The sequence below is a fragment of the Misgurnus anguillicaudatus genome, chromosome 13, assembly GCF_027580225.2.
Source record: "Misgurnus anguillicaudatus chromosome 13, ASM2758022v2, whole genome shotgun sequence".
Lineage (NCBI taxonomy): Eukaryota > Metazoa > Chordata > Actinopteri > Cypriniformes > Cobitidae > Misgurnus > Misgurnus anguillicaudatus.
In genome coordinates, this window is record NC_073349.2 from 3587534 (window position 1) to 3612832 (window position 25299).

The following is a 25299-nucleotide window of genomic DNA, read 5'->3' on the forward strand; positions in this document are numbered from 1 at the left end:
TGCCATTTCATCCGGACTTAAGAGGACAATGACAACCCAAGTTGTTATTAGCGCTCTTTTCAGAAGCCTGCATCTCTGATGGTTTGGGGTTGCATGAGTGCGTGTGTCATGGGCAGCTTACACATCTGGAAAGGCACCATCAATGCTGAAAGGTTTATCCAAGTTCTAGATACATATGATCCCATTCAGACCTCGTCTCTTTCAGGGAAGACCTTGCATTTTCCAACATGACAATGCCAGACCACATACTGCATCAATTACAACATCAAGACTGCGTTGAAGAAGGATCTGAGTACTGAAATGGCCAGCCTGCAGTCCAGATCTTTCACCCAAAGAAAAGATTTGGTGCATCATAAAGAGGAAGATGCGACAAAGAAGAAATAAGACAGTTGAGCAACTAGAAGTCTGTATTAGACAAGAATAGGACAACATTCCTATTCCTAAACATTGGTCCTCCTCCAGCTGTTCCTTATATGTACATTTAACTTTTCTGGCCTCTTATTGCTACCTGTCCCAACTTTTTTTGGAATGTGTAGCTCTCATGAAATCCAAAATGAGGCAATATTTGGCATGACATTTCAAAATATCTTACTTTCAACATTTGATTTGTTATCTATATTCTACTGTGAATAAAATATAAGTTTATGAGATTTGTAAATTATTCCATTCCTTTTTTACTCACAATTTCTACTGTGTCCCAACTTTTTCTGTTTTGGGGTTGTATTATATTAAAGTAATTTAAACAAATAAACAAAGAAGAACCCAATAAATAAACATACATTTAAAACATTACATTATCGTCATTGCAGGAGTGCAATTTGCTGGTTGTCCTGCAGGTGACCTTGTAACTCTGTTGTCTTACGATGCACTTATGAATGAACGATTACTCCAGAGCACTCGTAGATCTATGATGATTTTCAAGTGCTACTCAAGTTACGAACCTTAAGGGAAACGGCCCGTAATTTTAAGATGATTCGTACGATCGTTTTTACGATCAACTTAGCCTTACGATGCTTTTGGGAAACCCGACCCAGGTCAACACACCTCACACTTACCCTGTGTTATATTTTAGTCTTTTATATTTGATAATGTATTATTATGTCATCCAAGAAATCTACTAGTGTTTAATGCATTATAAAAGTGTGATGTGCAGTGCAGAACCAGGCCAGAGCAAATGCATTGTCAACACATGCCACACCCTATTTTATATTTTGTTGAAGGTGCTCAGATTGTCAGATTACTAAAGTGTAATGCATAAATAATAATAAAAATAATAATAAAGGGCATAAAAAGCGAGACCAGACTGAGGCTGGGAACCCCGGACGACACTTGACCATGCGTCAATATGTTGACGCGGAGGGTATACCTTTCGCGTCATTTTTTGACGAACTGGGGACTTCAATACTATTAAGTCCGTTGCATTCTCTTTCCTATTTTCTTACCATTTTCTACCATTTTCGCGTCGGTTTAGGGTTAGATTTACATAATGACATCCCTACCCAAACCTAACCCTAACCCCAATGCCAGGTGACAACTGTTTAATTTCGCGTACCTAATAGTATTGAAGTCCCCAGTTCGTCAAAAAATGATGCGAAAGGTATACCCTCCGCGTCAACATATTGACGCATGGTCAAGTGTCGTCAAATATTGACGCCATGGGTGTGAGACAGTAGCTGTGTCCCAATTCAGGGGCTGCGACCTTCTAAGCATGCGACCTTAAATATGAGCACTCGGTCTTTCAAGGTGGCAGCCTCAGAAATCCGCGAAGAGAACTGAAATGAGACGGTCTAACCTTCGGACGACCCATAATTGGCGCCACCTGCTGCGCCTCTGTCAAGCAGGACATAGCGGAAACGTTTCTGACTTATTAAAATAAATATGAAATCAGAAAAATATTAATTTAGTTTAGAAAATATGACACGTTGACGTAGATTAAACTATTCAACAGTATATTAAATTAAATTAATCAACCTTAGAAATATATGCATCATAAATATAATAATATTAACACAAAACATAACTTATAATACTAAAACAGTGACAAACTTTTTTTGATAAATACACACTTTTATTTAATGAAGGTTTTAATTGTTTATTTTAGAATATCCAGCCGCTGTTGCAGGCGCGCAATGAATCTTGGGATATCCTCGGCTGTTAAGGATCCATTCGTTCTATCCTTAACAGCGCGGAGAAATGAGGACGCATTTTGAGGCTTCATTCTAAGCATCCTTCGAATTGGGACGGCCTTACCAGCCTGAAGTCGAGCTGCTGTGGCGCAATCGGTCTTAAAATACGTCCTTGGAAGGTCGCAGCCCCTGAATTGGGACACAGCTTGTGTTACAGGAGGAGAGATAACGAGGGGGGGGGGGTGCAAGGAGGCAAGTGCCACAAACCCAATGCCACACCCATCCACTCCCATCAGGCAAAAATCAGCCAACAGGGGACAAGGAAGGGGAACATTGATTAAAGTTCTATACGTTTAAAAGTAATTTTAATAACGATTGATTGATTGATAATAATAATTTTAAAAAATGATCAATGACAAACCCTCATCCCATAAATGTAGGAGAAGGAGTATTATTTTGGCTGTTCTCAGACAAAAAAGATAAGCTGATTTGTGACTGTTGTAAGGTAGTAAGAGATGTCCAAGAGGGATGTGGTTATTATATAGAGTTGGACAGGTAATGCATTCAGATATAGTCTCTTAGCAGGTTCTTCCAGATCATAAAAAGTAGATTTTATTTTAGACATTATTTTATCCTGTGTATGGCTTATCATGTTGTAATATCAATAGGGAACAGATTTCTGTGTTAAATGTTTTGATAGCATTGATGTACATTAGGGAAAATCAGTTTAAGGAAAAATTATATTTCATACATTTACATGCATTCCTTTTGGCAGACGCTTATATCCAAAGGGACTTACATTGGATTACAAGGTATACGTTTTTTTATCAGTGTGTGTTACCTGGGTTCGAACCAGGAACACTGTGCTCTACAACAGAGCCATACAGGTGGTAGAAGAAAACAGTTAATACATTTTTTCTACTGTCACAGATTTGATTTCAGGAACTTCACCGAGGATCTCTCAGCATTGATGAGGTGTCCACCAATGTCCAATATTACCCAGAAAGAACTAAACAGGTATGTACTGCATACACAGCAAAAAAATCACATTTACTTTAATAAATACTCAAGATACAAAATGTATTTTTCTTGAAGTTTGCTACTTACTATGGATGTAACAGTATAAAAAATTCACAGCACAGTAGTATTTCGGTATGATGCCCACGGTATGGTAATTATTGAACCATTTACGGGAAGGAAAAACAAATGAAGACTTGAAAAAACTGCCATAAGTATTTATTAAACAAGACTGAACATTATAATGATGTACAAAGTGTAGTGTAGTGTTTACAATTTTCATAAAAGAACATGTAATAAAATTAGACAATGTAATGAAATAAAGTTTAGTTTGTCAACTTTAAACAACTCACTTACAATCAGGTTTTAAGAATTGAGTCACTCCCTCAATTGAACTAGTTTTTTTTTAATTAATAATGCTAATGCTTGGTACCCCTATGAAAGCAACAGTTGTGAATGAAGAAATGATGATGGGTTTTAGATGGGTCAATTCCTGAAAACAAAAACAACTCAGTAAAAATGAAAATAACAGCCTACTTGTTGCAGCTGGACCTCAAGCTCACTTACTGATACAGGACGTTTCTCAATCAGAAGTCTGCAGCCTCCATAGGTCGCATTTGTAGGCTGCATACGTCATCAAGACGCGTCTTATTTCAGAATATTAACATTTTTCAAGTTGACTATTTTTCTTATTTAATCGTATATTGTTGTAATATGCTCATGATTGCGAATGTAATACTCAGTTAACTTAAATAAACCAGGCTTAATGACATATGCAGCCTGCATATGCGACCTGCTGCAGCCTTCCAATTGAGAAATGGCACCTTTTGTCCTTTCTCGTTTCTTGTCGCAGCGAACCCACATTTTTTCCACACATCCAATTTAAAATTTGTGTTTTTTTCCCTTCACCACAAGCAGCATCCGCCATTGTCGCTCTACTTGTAGAGAGGCATCAGAGTGGCACGCATGGGATAATGGGAACTGTAGTTCCGCGCTATGGAGGACCACAAGAGTCATGCAAAATGTAATAAAGAGCTTCAATATTTAATAACTACACTGTAAAAAATTAATTGTTGGCTCAATGAATTATTTTTTAGTAACTAGTTCCACAGAAATGTTATGTTTACTCAATTTCTGTCTCCAAAGTGTTACCTTGATGTTTTTTAGTTGGCCCATATTTGACTCAAATATAAAAAAGTATGTTGGCTCAATTAGCTTTATAGTTCATTCAACTAAAATGTTTTAATCAGTTGAATCTTTAAAAACTTACAGCAAAGACTCTGTCAATTAAAATGTAAGTATTCACTCAATGTTTTATGTGTTACTTTAATTAATATTTATTATTTGGGATTTTTTTAATAACATTTTTAAATTATTTATCAAATAATTTATGCTGGTGTTGTAAACAAAATAATTAACTTCAGTCACATAAAAACAAAAGCTTTTTATTCACTTATTCACTTATCATACAGACTGAACATACAGAATTAAGTCTTCTTTAAAAAGAGGGCATAAAACAGTCCAAAAGCCTCCAAAGTCAGTCAGAACATCTCCAGGGCCATTTAGGAGACTTTCCTCAGCCAGTCCAAGCGGAGGCTGTCTCGCTATGTATCCTTCTGGTCTGCCTCTGACATCATCTCCGCTCTGGTTTGATAAACAGAGGAATATAAACACACACATACATAAATAACATGTTTAATATAATAAAGTTTGACGGTGAAAGACTTTATTCCCTAAATAACGTTAATGTTAGGCCAAATTTCCCTCAGACATCACACATAATTAAACACTATTGGGCGGTTTTCTCGGACAGGGCTTTTCACTGACTAAAATAACTTACTGACATCTCTTAACATATGAGTGCTATTGTTTTGTCTCAAAATGCACGCCAGTATTGTATTCTATAAGGTTTGTTTGTAAAAATGTCCCAATTATAATAAAGACCGAGTTCTAAACTCTGTCCGGTAAACCAACCCTATATCCAGGCTTTTTATCTTAACTAAATTAGCTCCACTTTACTTCGGTCACATAACATAACACACTTCTAATATATCTTTACAAAAATATAATTACAAAAACGTCGAGTATTTGCGTCTTTGCCAATAAATATATTCTAAAATTAACATTTAATTGCAAACACTTACCTGACGTGAACTTGAGGAAACGGCTGACTTGTGTCCGAGTGATTCAGGCTGTTATGTGCGGATTGATCTCAGATGAAATGACCTGTTATCCAAGTCCTTCCGAGTTAAAACATTTTAAATTCAAAATACACAGACGCACGCGCATACATACATACATACATACGCGCGAGCACGCGCGCACACACGGGTACACACACGGGTATATTTAGAAGTTTTAAGATTGTTATGATATTGGGACTATTTCTCCACTCGCACCTTCAGCTCTGAAGTTCAAATTCGCAGGCAGTAGGGGAGAGTGGGGTAAAGTGAGACATCGGGTAAAGTGAGACACCCCCTGTATCTAGGCAACGGAACACATTTGTGGTCCTATGACTATTATGTTTTTAAGCCCCTCAAATTTCCCCTTGGCCATGAAGGACAGGACCTCATGCTGCTGTGGTTAGCATGTTTTTTTCACAAAAACATATTTTTTGCTTGTAATAGTAAATTTTCTTGCTGTCAACTTAATCAACTGTTGTGCCAAAGCAAATTGATTCATGTAGAAAAACTTATATCACACATGTTTATGAACTACCAACATATAAAACCTTGTGTTGATGCTAGCTGAAGATTAGCCTGAATTTCCAAGAGAGAGAGTTTTTTTCCAAAATGTGGCGGTGGGGTAAAGTGAGACAAATGCTGTGGGGTAAAGTGAGACATGAGGCACAAGTTCAGTTAAGTCTTAAACATATTTTAATGTAATATTACATTACATATGTTTTATTTTTAATGTTATAAACATTGCAGAAAAACCATTATGCCTAGTCAATACACCAGGAAGACAGCCTGGGGAAAAACACCCCTTGAGGAGATGGAGAGTGCAGCTGCTTAGGTCAAGGAAGGAAAGAAGTCTCTAATGCTACGTACACACCAAACGCGAGGCATCATGGTACTGTGGATTCACACCAGACACAAGTTCAACAATTTGCGCAAATAGATTACATACAAAGTCAATGCAAAGACACGATCAGACACGTCCTCGCGTGTGGCGATGCAAATGACGTGATATGGGTGGCGCGTTTGCCCCGAAAACACGCACTATTCGCCGCAAACACGTCTTCGCCCAATTTGAAAATATTCAACTCGAGCAAAAAATTCGCATGACACAATGTTAAATCCTGCGAGTAATCTAGATCAAGTAACGCGATGCCCCGCATTTGGTGTGTACGTAGCATTACTCACTCTAGATTACTCGCGGGATTTAACATTGTGTCATGCAAATTTTTTGCTTGAGATAAATATATATATATATATTTGGTAAATATATTGGGCGAAGACATGTTTGAGGTAAATAGTGCGTGTTTTCGCGGCAAATGCTCTGCTCATATGGCGTCATTCGCATCGCCTCAGGCGAGGATGCGTCTGATCGTGTCTTTGCATTAACTTTGAATGTAATCTACTTGCACAAATCATTAGTTCTGTAATGTGTGGTTGTCAAGCTAGCCGTCAGGATTTTATCTGTTACAATATGTGCTGTTATGGTAGTTTCAGAGTGGAAAAAGTAAGTGGATCAGTTTACCCCGAGCTGGTTCACTTTACCCCCTTGATTTTTCTGGTCTGTCTCAGTTTACCCCAAAGCTGGGGTAAAGTGAGACACAAGACCACTTTTTTTAAAACAATCATATTTTCACTGCTCTTCGTCCTGAAAACATTCTGGTAATTCCCATAGCTAGGAAACATCCTGAATTAATGGGAAATGTGTAAATTTGACTGATATATCATTTTAGCTCGCTTAGAGGGGAGCAAATGTAAAAAATGTCTCACATTACCCCACTCTCCCCTACGCAGCCCAGTTATAACAAATGTGAAAGATATGAAATATCATTCAACAGCGATATCATTTAAGTGCAATCCTAAAACATGATTTAAAACATACCGGTAAACCTTTTATTATTAAGTATAAGAAATTAAAATGAATTAAATCGCATGTTTAAACGCCACAGAGACAGGGGCGGAGCCAGACATTGTAGACATTGGGGGCTTAGCCCAAATCTAGGGGTTTCAAAGCTTGGTCCCCTGTTGATATTTTTTCTCCATTTACGGCAGCTTTATAAACTATTTTTTAATCTAAGTGTTCTCTGTATTGTCCAGTGTTGGGTGTAACTAGTTACTAAGTAATTTGATACTGTAATTGAATTACTTGAAAAAGTAATGTAAAGGAATTACTCTTATTTTTCTTGTAATCGAATTACAGTTACTTCTGATGTAACTAAATACTATCTATGGACTGTAGAACAATTATGTATACTAAAATAAATAGTGGATTTAACATGGTTTTAGTTTACAATTCTCACTATTAACTGGTTGATTATTAGCATTAATATTACTGAGATGTTGACTGTTTTTTAGTAGGCCTACTTAAATAGCACATATTAATGCCTGATTCTGCAAAACCTTGTTCTACACCCTTAACCCTCCCCATTTCTACAAACACTTAAAATAAACAACTACTTTAGTATTAATAAGCAGTAGTTGGAGTATATTGAGGCAAAACTAGTTAATATTAAATTAATAGAGAGAAATAAACCCTAAAGTGGGACCAGAATAATTGATGTACTTTTATATATTGTTTCTTCGAGCCATTTCAAGCCTATCCTTGTATCATGTACTAAATAGGATTTAGAAAGTAATTAGTAATAATTAAATACTTTTTGGAGTAATTTGTAAAGTAATTTAATTACATGATTGAAGATGTAATTAGTAACTAGTAATTAATTACTTTTTTGAGTAACTTACCCAACACTGGTATTGTCATTTTGAAACTGCAACATAACAAATTTTGACAATGATACTTTAACTTCTCTTATCCAAAAATAGGCAAACATGTTTGCTGAAGGCTAATCCAGTAACTATAAAGCTACATAAGAATAACAATTTTTGACTTCATTGACAGAACAATTTCTCACCTGCTTATGGAAGCGTTTCTCTCTCTTTCTCTCTTTCTGTCTGTCTGTGATCTCTCTCCACCCTCCTCTTTTCCTATTTGCACTGACAGTTATCACACATAAGGATATTTTAATGTAAGAGATTGGGGATTCACATTTTATAACTGTCTATCAATGTATTTCTGAGGTAAAATCATTGCGAATTTCAAATGCATATGGACAAAACATACCTAACTAACTATATACTTTATCACCTTCTTACTTCTGACGTCTTTAAAAATATAAATCGTATATCCATCTATATGCAACAATGAGCAAGTTTTTTCAAAGTTTTAATTCACTGTTATTAAATGTACTTTAAATACAACGTTACCAATGACCAATGAGAGGCAGACTAGACCAGAGCACCAAAGTAAGTTAGACGTTAGCCATGCAGATAATATATCAGTTGACGCTATTTAACAGTATTTACATCACATAACTATAAATATACACTTACAGTAATAACGAAGGCACTGTAATAATAAAGACACTTTGAAAATGCGTTTACTGTGGGGAGATTCAGAATGTTATTTTGCCTTCAACACGCATCTCTTATTCATTTTCAGTTGTGGGGGACCGGAGAGTTAAAGCTGAGTGCCGCCACCTAGCGTCCTGGATGAATTCATTTTTCAGATCTGAAAAGATTCTGGGCTTTTGTCAAAACATTCGGGGCTCGAGCCCCAAAAGCCACTCCCCCGCTCCGCCCCTGCACAGAGATATCAGAGCCAGCAGTCGATTTCTGATGGGCTTGCCGAGGCGAGGCTGCGCTGGGCGGGGTGTGAGCGCTTAAGTGTCTGGGATTTTCTGGAGCTCGTCTGGAGCTCTTCTCCGTCCGAAAGTGTCCGAGCACATTTTTAAATAGACGCTATCTATATTAACCAACCGCATATTTAAACTTAAAGCACATACATTCACGCCTGAACAACTCTTAAAATTACATTTTGTTAACAAATAACAGTAATATTATGAGCATTTTGTTGTCAGGAACCATAGCTGTCATAAGTCCACATATTGACCAGATTTGTCTTAATGTTGACTGAATTTGGAAATAACCATTCACTTAATGTTTTAAACACAGATTTATCTAGACTTAAAATAATATGTCTACTCAACTAAGCCCAAACAAGAAAATTGGTTTAACTTATATATTTTTGCACTTCCAACATTTCATTAATTGGATTTTTTACAGTGTACCTGGACAATAAAAATAGCAATTAATACATTTGTTTAAAAGTTCATTAATTAATCTATAAATAAATAGACAAAGTTACAAAAAAATCATTATGTAACATTTTATTAGGCAATAAAAAGTGAGAATATAAAAATAACGTAGAAATGAAATATTAATACATTAATAAACAGTTCAAAGTAATATAACAATTTACAAAAACAACATAAAACTCAATAAGTTCATCATTTTAAATTGCATTTATAAATTCTTAATTAATTAATGGAATTTTAAAATGTATTTCAAAAAGCGATTTAAAAAGAGAAATAAATAACTGGATTTATAAATTGAACTACAAATACTGGTTTAAATTAGGCATTTAAAAGGGCATTTCCATTTAACATTTCTGTTTTCATTTCCCGATGGTTCTCCTTATTCTTTTCGCTATTCGATTTGCTTTTCGTTTTAGCCTCTCTATTTAGCTTTTCCGTGACTCTTTGGGTCCTTGGAAATGGTCAAATGAGAAATGCAAATTAGCTATGGCCAGGTGGATGTAACAAGCTCGCTGATTGGCTCTGATTGTACATCATGCACAGATTTATAAATCTCGGATGAGGACCCAAAGAAAAATGTCACCCTACAAGTTTTCAATGGGGTAGAGATCAGGGAATTAAGCTGGCCACTCCATAACCTCAATCCTTTTTGTCTGAAACCAAGACTTTGCCCTCTTGCTTGTGTGTTTGGGGTTGTTGTCTTGTTGAAGCCATTTTAAGGGCATTTCCTCTTCGGCAAAGGGCAACATAATCTCTTCAAGTATTCTGATGTATTTAAACTGATCCATGTTCCCTTGTATACAATAAATACAACACGGTACTATGAAAACATTCCAATACCATGATTTTTGCACCACCATGCTGTTTGCCATCTTTGATCTTTCTGTTTTGATATAACGCGTCTTGTACAACGATAGTTTTTCCCCGGCATTAATTACAGACAGGCGCCCACAGGTCTCTCAAGTTTGCAATGATTCCGGCTCTGAGTGAGAATCCCGGGTCCGTTCTCACACAGATCAGACGGTTACGAGTGGATCTGTAGTGCGAGCGAAGTCTCATTAATAATGTTGAAAGAGGTTTGTGTGTGTGATGGCGCCGTTTATGGTTTTACATTGAATTGTAGTAGGACTCAACTGATCCGGGTTAAAGGAATAGTCTACTCATTTTCAATATTAAACTATGTTATTACCTTAACTAAGAATTGTTGATACATCCCTCTATCATCTGTGTGCGTGCACGTAAGCGCTGGAGCGCGCTGCGACACTTCGATAGCATTTAGCTTAGCCCCATTCATTCAATGCTACCATTTAGAGATAAAGTTAGAAGTGACCAAACACATCAACGTTTTTCCTATTTAAGACGAGTAGTTATACGAGCAAGTTTGGTGGTACAAAATAAAACGTAGCGCTTTTCTAAGCGGATTTAATAGAGGAACTATATTTTATGGCGTAATAGCACTTTTGGGAGTACTTGGACTCGCCTGAAAAGTCCGCTCCCCTTCTCACTCTTATAATGGGAGAGGGAGGGTGTTACTGCGCCGAGTCGAAGTACTCCCATAAGTGCTATTACGCCATAAAATATAGTTCCTCTTTTAAATCCGCTTAGAAAAGCGCTACGTTTTATTTTATACCACCAAACTTACTCGTATAACTACTCGTCTTAAATAGGAAAAACGTTGATGTCTTTGGTCACTTCTAACTTTATCTCTAAGTGGTACCATTAAATGAATGGGGCTAAGCTAAATGCCATCGAAGCGTCGCAGCGCGCTCCAACGCCCACGTGCACGCACACAGACGACAGAGGGATGTATCAACAGTGATGGGCAGTAACGCGTTAGAAGTAACGCGTTACTGTAATCCGATTACTTTTTCAAGTAACGAGTAAAGTAAGGGATTACAATTGCAAAACCAGTAATTAGATTACTGTTACTTCCCCGTTAGCAGGCTGCGTTACTGCGTTATTTTTTAATCTTGATTTTGTTTCGTGAGACTCTCTCGTGTCGTGACGCGAGTCGAGTGACAATGACGTATGAGCGCCGCGCCGTCAGTCAGTGTATTGTTGAACGTGAGAAAACAACATGGAGCGCGGAAGAGTACAAGACTATGCAGCGTTTAATGCTTGGAAGTACCGACATTACTTTGAGTTTAACCCAGTTAAAGGTGACAAGAACATCAGCGTCCGCTGTACACTCTGCGTGGGAATAAAACTTTTATCCACAGCGAAAAATTCCACCTCAAAACTAAGCAAACACCTAGCAAGCCGGCACAGGAATGTGAAACTTACTGAAAACAATTTAAGTTTAAATGAAACATAAGGGTGAATTTAAGGGAAAATTACACTTGAGGTGCTTTATGCAACCGCCCCTGTTGCTTTATACTGTAGCATATTCAGGTCGTGCATCATGTTTTTGAAAAGTAATTAGTAAAGTAACTAGTAAAGTAACTAATTACTTTTGAAAATAAGTAATCAGTAAAGTAACAGGATTAATTTCTTAGGGAAGTAATCAGTAATCAGTAACTAATTACTATTTCCAAGTAACTTGACCAAAACTGTGTATCAACAATTCTTAGTTAAGGTAATAACATAGTTTAGTATTGAAAATGAGTAGACTATTCCTTTAAGTGTGCAATTGTAGACAAATTAAAAATATGATTAAAGACTGTGGTGTTTATTTTCATAAATCAGTACGCAGCAACAGTGGCACAGTGATACTTATGTAATGCGGTCTGAACCGTGGGGTACCGGCAGAGGCGGACAGAGTACACAGGTTCATTACTTGAGTAAGAGTACAGTTACCCCTTGCTAAATTTTACTCAAGTACAAGTAAAAGTACTGCAGTCAGATGTCTACTCAAGTAAAAGTAAAAAGTACTTGTTTTTAAATGTACTTGAGTATCAAGAGTACAAGAGTAAATTTTTACATTTTGCAATACTACTGGCACAGTGCACATTGAACCACGTGAGATGATTGACAGCTGTACAGCAAATGATAGAGCTCTGAGGTCAAATCTGACATGAATCAGGAAGAGGAGACACACATCTCACTCCGTTCGCTCTTTGAGCTCTTCATATCGCATAATTCAGTGGAAAGTGAATAGAAATCTTATTCTGTAAGACTAAATATTTTACTAACATGTGAGAATTAATCATTATTTCTCCAAATATGCACACCATTGTACTAATAGCCCTGATTCTGTATATTTTATGTATTTGAATACAAATAAACCGGAGAAGACGAGAATGAATGTTTGATGATTTCTATTCAAAATAACGAACGTTTCAGATTAATTATTTTGCACTCCTGGCATAAATTAAGAAATTAATGTCACTGCAAACCAGTTTAATAACAAACAGTGGTCAAAAGTCGAAGCTGGAGTCTTAAACCTGTCTTGTGATGCTGAGTTTGTCCAGATCAAGTAAGAGTGTGATGTTTTGAAGAGTAATGAATTTTGAACAACAATAATCCGGGATCACCAGTAATCCCTGCCGCTCTCAAGGGGTTGAATTTTTGTAAGCGGTGATGAAGTTTTGTTTTGGACACAGCAAACATTTAAAGTGAAAACTATCATTAACTTGTTTAGAAAATTAAAATAGTCTGGCGAGGTGGAGCCACGGGTTGTCACATTCCCAGGATAGACCTGCTGTGTCTTCATCCATTGTTTCGTCCATGATTTCTTCTCTTATCTAAATCTGACTATTGGGACTTTGGCGGAAAGCTGAAGGTGATAGCTGATAGGCTGTCCCAATCAGTGGCGCCTGCACAATCCAATCACGTTTGAGAAAAGGGAAACAACAAATCGAGGGTTTCTGAGATTTTTCTTTTTTCCTTTTTTTTTAGAAGAAGTAACGGGTACTCACAGTTATGGATAGAAATGTAGTGGAGTAAAGAGTACAATATTTGCCTCTCAAATGTTCTTGAGTAAAGTCATGAGTACTCCCCAAAAATAATACTCGAGTAAAGTACAGATCCCTCAAAATTGTACTTAAGTACTGTACTGTACTCAAGTAAATGTACTCCGTTACTGTCCGGCTCTGGGTACTGGGGTATTTTATCAGGGCTTAGAACGCGCTTCAACCAATCAGAATGAAGAACCAGAACGGGCCGTTCTATAACTGAATTTATCCAATGACTGCAATTACCTAATTTCAGGCGAATGGCTTCAGCGCACAAATAAAAATGAGCTAGCCTACAATTGCGCAGTGAAATTCAGTGACCTATGTGGCTTTTCCTTGATGTTAGGTTCTTAAATGCAACTTACACAAGCTAGTAATGCCACTGTCACTATCATCACCAAAGCGAACTGCAAAAATAAATCAGACTATATTAATGAAACTGAACATTGGGGCTGCAGTCCGGGCTAACAACTGCAGCTGGGGGGACCGCTCAAGTCAGTCCAGTTCGCTATTGTGGGAGTCCAGTCAGAACAGGAAACAATCCAATGATAAGAACATACATGTTGCACACATAATATTGTAGCCCAGTTTGTGCTGAACACAGTGTTATGAGACGTTTGTTTTTAAGCAACTGAAAAAAGCACAAATGTCAGTGCTGGTCAAAACTGCTCAAGGATGCAAAATCAGCCAAGACCCCAGAGAATCATACAAACTCAGCTTAACTTCCTTCTGTGCCCTTTTGTGTCTTCTTTTCCCATGATGATAATAGTGACAATGTGAGTTGCATTTAAGGAACGAATGTTTAAAACCTCGCAGGTCTGAAACATGAATTCAGGAAACGCCACCTGCGTCGCTGAATTCCACTGTGCCTTATGTTTTTCATTTCCGCCCTGAAGCTTTTCGCCTAAGATAAGGTAAGAGATAACAGAGTTAAATCAAGATTATCAGGCTTATTAAGATTGTTAGTCAATGTAATAGTTAAGGTCAAATGTGTAAATACATGCAATAATATAGGTAGCCATAATAAATAAGAATAGATCATATTTATGAATAGATAAATGAAAAATCAGTCACAATAAGGTCTAGTTTGGAGCCCCCACCCCCAAGGGAATAAAATGCCCCCATCCAGTTATGCCATCCTGGCGCTGGCCCTGGTGTGCATTCACAAACCTCCCAGTAAAGATCCTGTAAAGGCCTGTGTATTGTATTTGCAATTGTGTACTTGGCTTTTTTTGCTATGTAAACCCACTTAAATGCCATCCAAATGTAGCAAACCTTTCTCCATTATGACAGAGAAGTATAGCCCTGTCATAATGCTGGTACACTGGAATGCCGCCTTTTCTGCTGTTTAATACAACTAATTTGTTCAAATATAAGCTACATTACAAAAGTAATACAATATACCCACATCCAAATGAATGAATTTACATTTTCTCTTACTCTTTTTAACTCTTCTTACAGAGCAAGACTGCGCGCCTGTTGTAATGCATCAGGTATTTTATACTACACAAAGCAGAACACAGCTGTCAATCAGAATATTACATATGAGACGAGCTCAAAGCGAAGCTATCAAATAAATAAGGATTTGTACAACATGTTTCCTGAGGTATGAGTGACATCTTTATCTTTTTTACAAGGAACGGCTAATTCAGTTCATTTAAAAATGAAAACATTTTAACTCTGAGGTTTTCAACAGTGGGTCCCAGGAGCAGAGTTAAAAATATTTTCATTGTTAAATTAACAAATTAATTTCTATCTCATTCATGATTCATTTCTGTTATCACTAGTATATACTAGTATTTGTTAAACTTTTTCCTTTTACAGTTTTTTATGATTGCTATGACAGATTTTTCAATACTTTTAAATTATTAACACAAGCAACACACCTACAACACACAACTGGCAAAATCGTTAATTTCATGTTCAAAATCACAAATTCTAAACTAAACTCTCACACATTTTACCAAAAAACTGTAAACATGTCCCAGAATCAACTAGTTATGCCAAATCACCAACACATGTTCTCTTCCAATGGAAACATTTAGTCAATCATAACACAATGTCATAAAAAACACGAACTTCAGATGGAAAAACAGAAACTGCAGTTTTTATGTGTCAGTCTGTCCTTATACAATAGACAGTATAGGCAATTGTATTGATGTTAGATTGAGTTTTGCACTGCAGTTTCAAAAAAAAAAAAAAAAAAAAAGATATATATATATAGTTTGGTTGGGTTTAGTGCAGTTTTTACAATTGATATAATTAATATACATATAATTAATACAAATTTAAAATGCTTTAACTTCTTTTAACGTTTTATAGATTTTTAATGTCAAATTTACAAATGCTTTCACACAGCATGTCAAACCAGATAACATCATGTGCTTAACCTGACTTATAGCCAAAGTAAACAGCTGTTCATATGTTTGTTTTGCCACAGATGTTCAAGACAAAAAAGTAGACAGAGACGGATATGCTGCTTAACAGTATTAACAACAGGACATTTATGCAAGATAACAAACATATTACTGCCATTTACAGTATAAAGTAAAAACACAAAACTTACAAACAGAAAAAACCACAGAAGAATACAGTAAAAAAGAAAATTCACAATCTAAACTGTGTTAAGAGTTTTGGAAAATTGTGTCATAGCAAGTGTAAAAAACTGTAACACTACATCAGATTAAATATCTTTTTATGTGTGCATAGACAGAAGCCTTACGTAAATGTACAGGTGAATAAAATGGCTTGTTTAATACCGAAGGCTAGTAAACTGTAGTCTTTAAAGGATTTTCCATGGAGTAGACGTCCTCTCAGTAACTGTGCTGTGGTTGGGAGTGGAGGGATTCTGAAGAACAGTAGCTGTGGAAAGGAGATCGACACTGCAGACTTTGTTATCAGGTTTAAAGGTATCTTTTGTAGAGAATAGTTTATTGGTTACAACGTCACACTTCCTTTCCATCAGCATGTCCTACAGCTTATTTGTGGAATTACTTATCACAGAGTGTATATTTTTGGGAAATTTTACTATTCCTTTAACTTTTGTCTTTTTCCCTTTATCTTGCTATTGTTTTCTGTCTCTGCAGGTTTAACATGGCTCCCATTAATGACAGTGATGTTGGTCTAAAGACTGATTTAGTTACCATTAATCCCACTCAGCTCTTACGGTGAGAATCCAATAACACTGTTTCACTTGGACAAAAAAAAAACACTATATAGTGTTATATAGTTAACACTGTATATTCTTTCATTATACTGTAATGCATATTTATTGTTTGACTTTAAGCATTAACTTGTCAACAGTCTGTCAATAATTGTTATTATTTGAGCTAAGTCTGACTTATAAACTTAATTAAATGTGAAAAAGCTCTTTTTCACAGTTATTGGTTAATATTGAGGCTGTTTACACCTATCGTTTTCGTTTTCGTCCCGTGAACCGGTTCAAAGGCTTGCTTTAAACGAGCGTAGATAATGGCAACGCATCGGGAGCTGACTATCAGAATAGAAAGTTAAAAAAGTTTCTATTCAAAGAGTAAACAAACAGGAGTTTTTGGTTAAAAATGCAGTCAGGTAGGATGAGGAGCCGTGCGCAAGTTACAAAAATGCACGCTGAACCTGCAGTCATGTGTACTAGTGAATTTGTAACTGTAAATGCCCTTGCGAAAAAGACCGAAAGTCTATCAAGGATAATAAGGCTTAAATGAGTGGTGAGAGTATAAGCAGAGAGACTGAAATGGAGCCATGGGTGTGAGAGATGTAGTGAAAAACATACAGTCAGCTTACAGCAATTAGATCATAAAGATAAATTCCAAAGCAAACAATTACAAAGACAAATAATAATTAAGTAAGAATAATAAATCGTGTAATACATTTACAGTTTCCTTTTAAGTAAGGTTCACTCGATATTGCATCAGCAGCTAGGGTAAGCAACCAGAGCCATAAATCTGTGATGTGGAAAACAGTGCAAAACAATACAACAGTGCAGGGCCGTGCACAGACCTTTTGAGGGGCATGTGCTGAAACTGAAAAAGGGCACCCCCCTCCAAATAAATAGCACATAATAATCGTCTTAAAAACTTTATATTTATTTACTATGAATGATTGAAAAATTCCCTATAATGAATGAAAGATGACATTTTATGATAGCTTGGCATTATAAGGATATCTGGCCTTCTAAGTTGGCTTTAACATTTTGCCTCCTGGGTGGTTGTCTGTATTAGGCCTATTTGTAGTCATGTGTTTGTTAACTGCTCTTTTGTACTCCCTCTTATTTAATTGTGAAATATATTAATTTTCATTTTTTCCCCTCTGCTTTGCATACATACATTTAAATAAAAATATGTTTGAGGAAAAAAAGCTATTATTTTTGGTTTTATGAGCTAATTTTTATTATTTGGTTAACATGTTTATGTATGTCATAGAGAAGAGGGAAAATGTGAGATTTAAGATAAAAAAAATATAGTAAAATACTATTCTATTAGCCATACCATTAGCATATCCAACATGTATCTGCCTACCTGGCAAAAACTGTGCTGAGGACCAGGAACGTTGATCTCTTGAAGGTGCACTTAGGTTGGTTGTTCTCTCTCGTGAACTACACTTTCCTTAAAATAAGCCAGCAATGAAAATGTATAAAAAAATTTGTCTAGTCATTCAGGGCTAACTTTTTGGTGATTTGGAGCACTGTAGCCCCTGAGAGAAAATGTTAGGAGCGCAAGCAGAAAATTTTGAGCACGCCTTAAATCAGCCTGCAATTATTCACATTTTCCCCAAAATAACTGCATTACTGAAAAATACTAAATAGACTTAACTTTATGCAGTTGATTTCAGAATAAAAAGTTATGAACCAAATAATCATACAGCCCTCATGGCTAATTCTAGGCATAAGATACATACATATCCAGATAGCATATAATTGTAATGAGATGAGTGGCAGGGCAATATACATACTTATATCCTTTACAAGTTTCTCGTCTTCTCTGATATCCACAGTTTTCCTTAACTGTGCGTTTCTAATCTGTAATGTTTTTGGTGTTAATGTAGGCTAGAAGTTTTCTCTATCTCTCATCTCTGCAATGTTTAATTTTTAAACCCGTGCGGGCGCATCTTCTCGCGGTTCACCCGGGCTGCGTAGACCCATCGGTAAACGATTGAGACGCGTCATGCAAATAAGCGGTAAAACCCGATCTTGCATTCCGTATTGTTGTCACGGGTGCCCTGCACATGCGTGAACAGCAGTGAAAATTGCTCGCGCTGTGTCAAAAACTCATTTTGGTCACAGTTTGGAGCCCTTGGTGCCTCCCTGATTGCCCTCTCACCCAATCTCGTCTAAACCGGCCCTGCTCAAATTTATAAAACATGCGCCGTTATAGACATACTAGCGTTTCTTTCGTAATGAGATGGCATTGTACTCAAACAACAAGATATTTATTTACCGTTGCAAAACGTTCAGCCACTCTGCTGTGGAACTTCAGCTCATTGCACTCAGGGGGCGGAGTTAAGAGGTTTGACTGACAATTTGAGCGGATCCAAAAATATTTTGTTTTTTAATAACTTTTATTTGATAAATATATTTGTAAAACAGACAGACATACGCAAAGGGTTACCAATAACATTGATTTATGAAAGAAAATAAAAAATCTAATCAAATCCTCTAGAAAAAAAGGGCACTTCGGAGTGTAAGGACAAAAAGGGCATGTGTTCTGCACAGGTTGAGCCCTATCTGTGCACGTGCCTGCAACAGTGCAGAGTTTATAGTATGAAATGTGTTATCTTAGTACTTCTCATATCATTGCCTTCTTAGGATGAATCACTTCTTTGTTGTAGTAAGTTGCTTAATGTAAATGTGTCTTGCTTAGTACAAATGTGTCTGTACATTAAATTAGGGATGTTTTAGGGCTGGGCGATATTTTATCTCTTGCACGTTCCTAGATACACTTTACTTCTGATGGAGAGGTATTAATATGTAATGGATGTACTTTATTTAGTCTACAATAAAACTGTACATTAATATGTATCATAATCCTTTTAAATTATGTTTCGATTCTTTTTATTTTTATGCATTTGTAGAATCAGCATCACAGTACCTGATAAAAACCTATCAAAAACATGCAAATGTAGATAATTCTAGATGTTTAATTACTCTCTGGAGCAAACTCTCTGAAACAAATACATTTTTTTTGAGAATGGTACAGAATTTCAGGGGGCTAAGGCCCACCTAAAAAAGGGCCTAGTGAGGTCAATGCTTGGCTTGACGCCCGGGACTGGAGCATCACTGAAAAGCTAGGCAGGATTGCGTTCATTATCACAGACGATTTGTTTCCGTGTATATCTGTCATCTTATTTGTAGATTAATGAAACCACAGCAAAAACTATTTTTTAAATGAGTTATTATGGGGTATAAAAATGACTGAATGAAAATTTTTCCAAATTCTGTGACATTCCACATTTTACTGTAAATTCCATTTTTATGCTTGGATTCTGAAATTCTTTCCGTGTTTTCTGCATCAGGGAAATTATAGGGCCCATATAGTCAGTAGTAAGTTCTTTAAATATGAAAACATAGGCTATCAGGCTGTGAGTCAGAAGCTGGCGCATTATGATGACGTGCATTAAGTCCATGTCAACATGCTGATGAAGTAAACTATTGCCTACAATCCTTGTGTTCATTGTATTCCAAGGAAAGAGATTTCAGTTGGAGAAGATAACTTGTATCATTGTTGACTTTGGGATTTGTAACTTTGCAGATCTTTAACATGTACTAACACACACTTACAAACCAAAAGAAATGTAAAATCATGAGAATGAAAATAGGGTCTTTAACCAAACCAGTGCTTGACAAGTTTCAGTTTTCATAATTCATTATGACAATATAAGACTAAATTGAGATGAGGCATTTTTTAACTTTTATACAAGTTATACTTCACATAGATGTAACCATTGAAATCATATTAGAAATGTAAACTTAAGTTTACGCTTGTGCTGGTTTTCATCATGTGTGTTTTATTTATGAAAAATTGAAGCCCCTTAGTTTCCTTGTATGTGTTTATTTGCCAATCTTGCCCTCCCAATAATGGTTGTGCTATTGACCTGTCACAGCAATGAGCCAAAGCGCTTAATGTGCAGGTATGTATCTTTATGATCACCTAACTTCTGGAAGGGCCCTATGTGAAAGAATTCAGATTTTCACTTTGATTTGGAAAGCCCCTACAAGTAACGCCCCCTTCCTGAAGCGGCCTTCAAGGACACAAAAACACTGCTTGGAATTTGCAAAGTGTGTTCATGAAGTGGGAACTCTGTAATGTGCCAGTTCTTTAAAACTTGTCGCTTCATGAAATGAAGATTGAAGTGCTGTAGTCACACAGACTATTTTGACATTATCTTGACTGCTTTTCTAGGTCCTGAAAGTTGTGAGTTGCATTGCTGTCTATGGGGGCTCAGAAAGCTCTCAGATTTCATGAAAAATAAATTAATTTGTGTCCTTACAGTTGTGGAACGACATTAGGGTAATTAATGAAAAAATATTTTTCATTTTGAACTAACCCTTTAGGTGAATTTGATATATTATTTGCTTTGATTTCAGTGATGTTGAGTTTTACCAGCTGTCCTATCTAATAGTACTGATATATGTTGAACTCACTTATCAGAAGAGATCACATTTTAAGCATATGCACCAAATATATCAGCACACGCCCTTATTCTGCCGAGCTCCATATGTTCCTGGGTCAACATCCTTATTGATCCTTAAAAAACATCCCTGACAGTCATCAGATTTTAGTGTTTGGTTTAGTGCTGATGGCCTAGGACTATTTTATGTGGTTGTATAGCTTTTATATCCACCTTTTATTTCCTTCTACTATAAGATGTAGGTTATGGTTTAGGAGTTGGGATCAGCTTAGAACCTCATTTCTATAGCAGGATGGCTTGTTTTAACACAGACATAAGATGTTGACTCAGGAACGTTACTTTGCTTAATTAAAGCACTAAACAAGCTAAACACAACTGTGCCGACTGTCCGCATGTCAGACCCGCATTTAAAAAAAAGTGCAAATAGAATCCAAGAGCATGCGCCCTTTGTGAACAACTTTACCTTCATAAGATTGACAGACTTAATTACAAAATGGATAACTTATGTTTGATGAGATGGAAATAAAACAAAACTGGAAATGACACCCAAACTATTTTTTAACTTCTTTAAATCGCTTTCCTAACAAACTACTGATATTTGCATTTAACTGTGATTCATTTAGTATTTATTATATCATATAATTCAATAAGTTATCAATGTTATCTTTTTCATATCAACGATTATCATATCAATGTTTTATATCAACCATTGTCTAAGATGATTTGTGAATGTGTCTCTTGTGTGTTTCTCTACAGCTACAACAATTTATTGTCTAATCCAGGTCCATTAGTGGAGCGTGTGAGCGTCTATGGTAACTCTTTACTGATCATTTCAGCGTTTGCATTTTCAGCCTACACTCCGATATCCGTCAATACGTTTAAAGTGCTCCAGCCAATCAGACCTCAACAACAGATGGTCTTCTTTTCCTCCAGTTACCTGAAGAACCTGGGTGGTTTCTGGAAGAGGCAGGGCCTGAAACCCTTTCGCCTCTCCAGCGGTTTCATGTTAATTAATGTGGCACTAGAGCTGTGTGATCACGTGCATGTTTATGGATTCTGGCCATTTGACACTAATCTGGAGCAGCAAGAACTTACACATCACTATTTTGACAATGTAGGACCCAATTATGCCTTTCACGCAATGCCACAAGAGTTTCTCAACTTGCTGAAGCTTCACTGCCAGGGGGCGCTAACACTGCACCTACAGCCCTGCTTATAACAGAGGTTCTTATATTAGTGACTTGAATGTACTGTATTATTTAATGGTTGGTTGACGAGGAGGGAGGCTGTGAATGTTTTCTTACATTTGGTCTGCTCTTTAGTACATAAAGCTATTTAAATATATTCTATTTTGAATTGTGAACTTAAACAATTAACTCCTATATATTTAAATAAATACATTTGGGTTATCTTTCTTTGTGGAGTTTATACTTCATTCTGGGTTAATAATGATTCCTGGGTGGGTTTAGAGTTTATTGTTTTATGCTGTATTTAAAAACATAATTATTTGCTTATTTATGAGATCGCAAGCACTGATTGGCTGATTTCTGTTTGCATAATTATTAAGTTTTTTATTTAAAAGGTTACTTTGATTTGTGTGAATGTTACTGCAAGTGTTTCACTCATTTTCCTCAAACGGTAAATATAAATCCTATTCTGTGTCTCATCAGTGACATTAAAACGCCTCACACTGTGAATGTACTTATTGTTATACTAAAGTTAAACTGTTAAAAACTGCAATCAAGTTTGTGTAAGTTTGCTGGCACAGTCAATCCCCGTACTTCCCTATATGCGAAGAATGCAAGGTGCGTAGGATCCCTAAACCATCAGCTTGCTTTAAAAGATGGTTTATTGTCTGTCTGAACTGGAAGAGGGTGTGACCGACTTAAGTATTGTGATGTGGAATAATAATAAATAAAATTTAATGAGAAAAATATAGTATTTGGCTTGTTTTTATTTCACTGCTCTGATCTAGAGTAGTCGTTTATTCATTCTTCCTGGTTGAATGATGTCACTAGCCGTTTCTCAATGTCAAGGATACTTCCTTGGCAGGACTAAGGCTGCGTTTACACTTGGCATTAACATGCGACCTGTATCCGGATGTTGTCCACATACACATTGAAAAGACAAGTGTAAACGCGTTTGTGTTCGGAATGTTATCCGATCTGTGTGTCCTGATGCAGAGGTAGTCGAGGACGCTTTGTGATCGGATCTCAGTGTAATGTAAACGCAATCCAGCCATCGTATCTGCATTTGCAGGCCAACGTCACACAAAACCCCGCCCACTATCATCTAATCTCACTGACAGCTGTCAAACATAAAGGACGTTATGTCATGGAGCGCAGGTGAGAGACGCACAAATGTATATTTGTGGAGAAATGCTAGCTAGCTTAAACGTATCTTGAAATAAATATATAAAATCGATATATAAAAGCATTTTAACACTGTTGACTGTATTTAACTTATTCAGGCATATGTTTAACATGTTTCCACTATTTATGGAGGGATTTAATATATAATGGCAGAATTGAATAAATCGTTATAATGTTTGAGTTTCCATGGCGACATATCAACGTGAATGTTGCGCTTCTTTCTGGTCAGTCAGCAGTTTCTATCTCATTTAAACACATTTTAAGTTACTTGAAAACAAGTACAAACCATAATAACATTAACCAAATACAATTATTCAATGTTGGTTTTATACAAAGTAAGTTACTTATAAATGTGTTTGTAAATTACATTACGACTATAGAGGGAGACATGAACAGGAAATTTAGGAAATTGTTAGCTGTTTTAGTTAAATCATATTCGTAAATCATAAATCAAAAACATATAAATTCAGGCAGACTAAAAAGTCGGGATGGTTTCACACAGATTTTGTTGTTGTTGAAAAGCATGCGGGTGAAAGTCAAGTTCAGGTAACGTTGGCTGAAACGTGCATCCTGGCGCGGACGTTGCAGATAAACAAAGATAAAGCCTTTAAAGCTAAAAAAAATAAAGCTTAAAATGTGAACATCACGGTTTTTGGGTTTGCTAGTTATTCTCTACTGTTTGCTTCTCAGTAACACTGTACAATACGGGATTGCGGTTACCGTGACAACCCTAAATCATGTGGCAAAAGACAGCTGTAGCCATCTGTGATTGACAGCTATCCACCCAGCGCGCGTCTCCCGGAACGGGATCCGATCACACATCCAGATACAGAAGCCACATTTATGTGTCAAATGTAAACGCGGCGTGTCCTGATATACGGATGATCGGATCTGCGTGAACGGATCACCGTGATCGCATGTTAATGCAAAATGTAAACGCAGCCTAAGTTCTTATAAGTCACTTCCTTCAGAGGCTGGGCGAGGCTCCTCTTAAGCATTCGGAGAACACGTTAAATGGAACAGGCTAGCAAGTGCACGTCATTGCGTCAATGAAAGGTGTGCTTTCGGTGCTGCGCCCATAGGATACACATATACATCCTTTCCTGTATATGGGATATTTCTCGAAACGAAGGACTCGGTCCTTGGCTGAAATTTCGAGGATCCTCGGACATCAATGACGTAGCATCTTCGAAATTCTGGCTTCCGAGGATCCTTCCTTGACATTGAGAAACGGCTAATAAAACAGTTTTGACTAAACTCTGCCCAAAGGAATTCGTCAGTCACCAGCTATGGCTCAAATGGCTCTGCTAAAGCTGCTATCGAATCACAACACACTAAACAAACTACACAATCAGAACTTGATACGTATTTCTGAAGGAGGGACTTCATAGAGCAAGGAAGACATCAGCACGTTTTTAAGACAGTAATATACAGATAAGTAAATGGGGTGAAAAATACATTTTTTTTACACGTGAAACATGAACACATGTTATATTGCCCACTGTAAATACAATCAAATCTTCAAAAACACAGAAAGAAAGGGACATTTAATATTTTTAAGAAATACAATGCAACTTTGGAGTAAGCTTGTAGTTAAAATGTCCAGTTCATGTTTATCTGACACTACACACATACAGCCCTTCTTTCACAATGAAATGGACTAGTTCATAACGGTGCGCGCTGCATGGCGCGAAAGAAAAACACAGGGTGACAGGAGGACTGGGAAATACATGAGACAAACTAATTTAACCTTAATGTTATGTTGGGGATGTTTTTGTCCACTATACTGTTGAGTCTTAATTTGGCCACAACTTTTTCTGTGTTTCAGCAAATGGAATGATTTTGGTGACAATTCTTATTTTGACACATATTTTGGGAAAATGTGTTTTTTATTTTTCATAAACTCAATACACTGTGGGCAAATTCACAACCCT

The 25299-nt window shown here is 36.6% G+C and overlaps 1 protein-coding gene across 2 annotated transcripts in view; it reads left to right on the plus strand.

The window, feature by feature from the left end:
* LOC129430435 (alpha-2,8-sialyltransferase 8F-like) overlaps positions 1-22916 on the plus strand; it is a 46161-nt gene extending 23245 nt beyond the window's left edge. For both annotated transcript variants that reach the window (XM_055187619.2, XM_055187618.2), the window contains exons 3-7: positions 3057-3143; positions 14829-14973; positions 16156-16268; positions 16454-16534; positions 21750-22916. In XM_055187619.2, coding sequence (XP_055043594.2) covers positions 3057-3143; positions 14829-14973; positions 16156-16268; positions 16454-16534; positions 21750-22212 — 889 coding nt within the window. In that variant the 3' untranslated portion in view covers positions 22213-22916. The remainder of the gene's footprint in view (positions 1-3056; positions 3144-14828; positions 14974-16155; positions 16269-16453; positions 16535-21749) is intronic.
* Positions 22917-25299: the final 2383 nt, after the last annotated feature.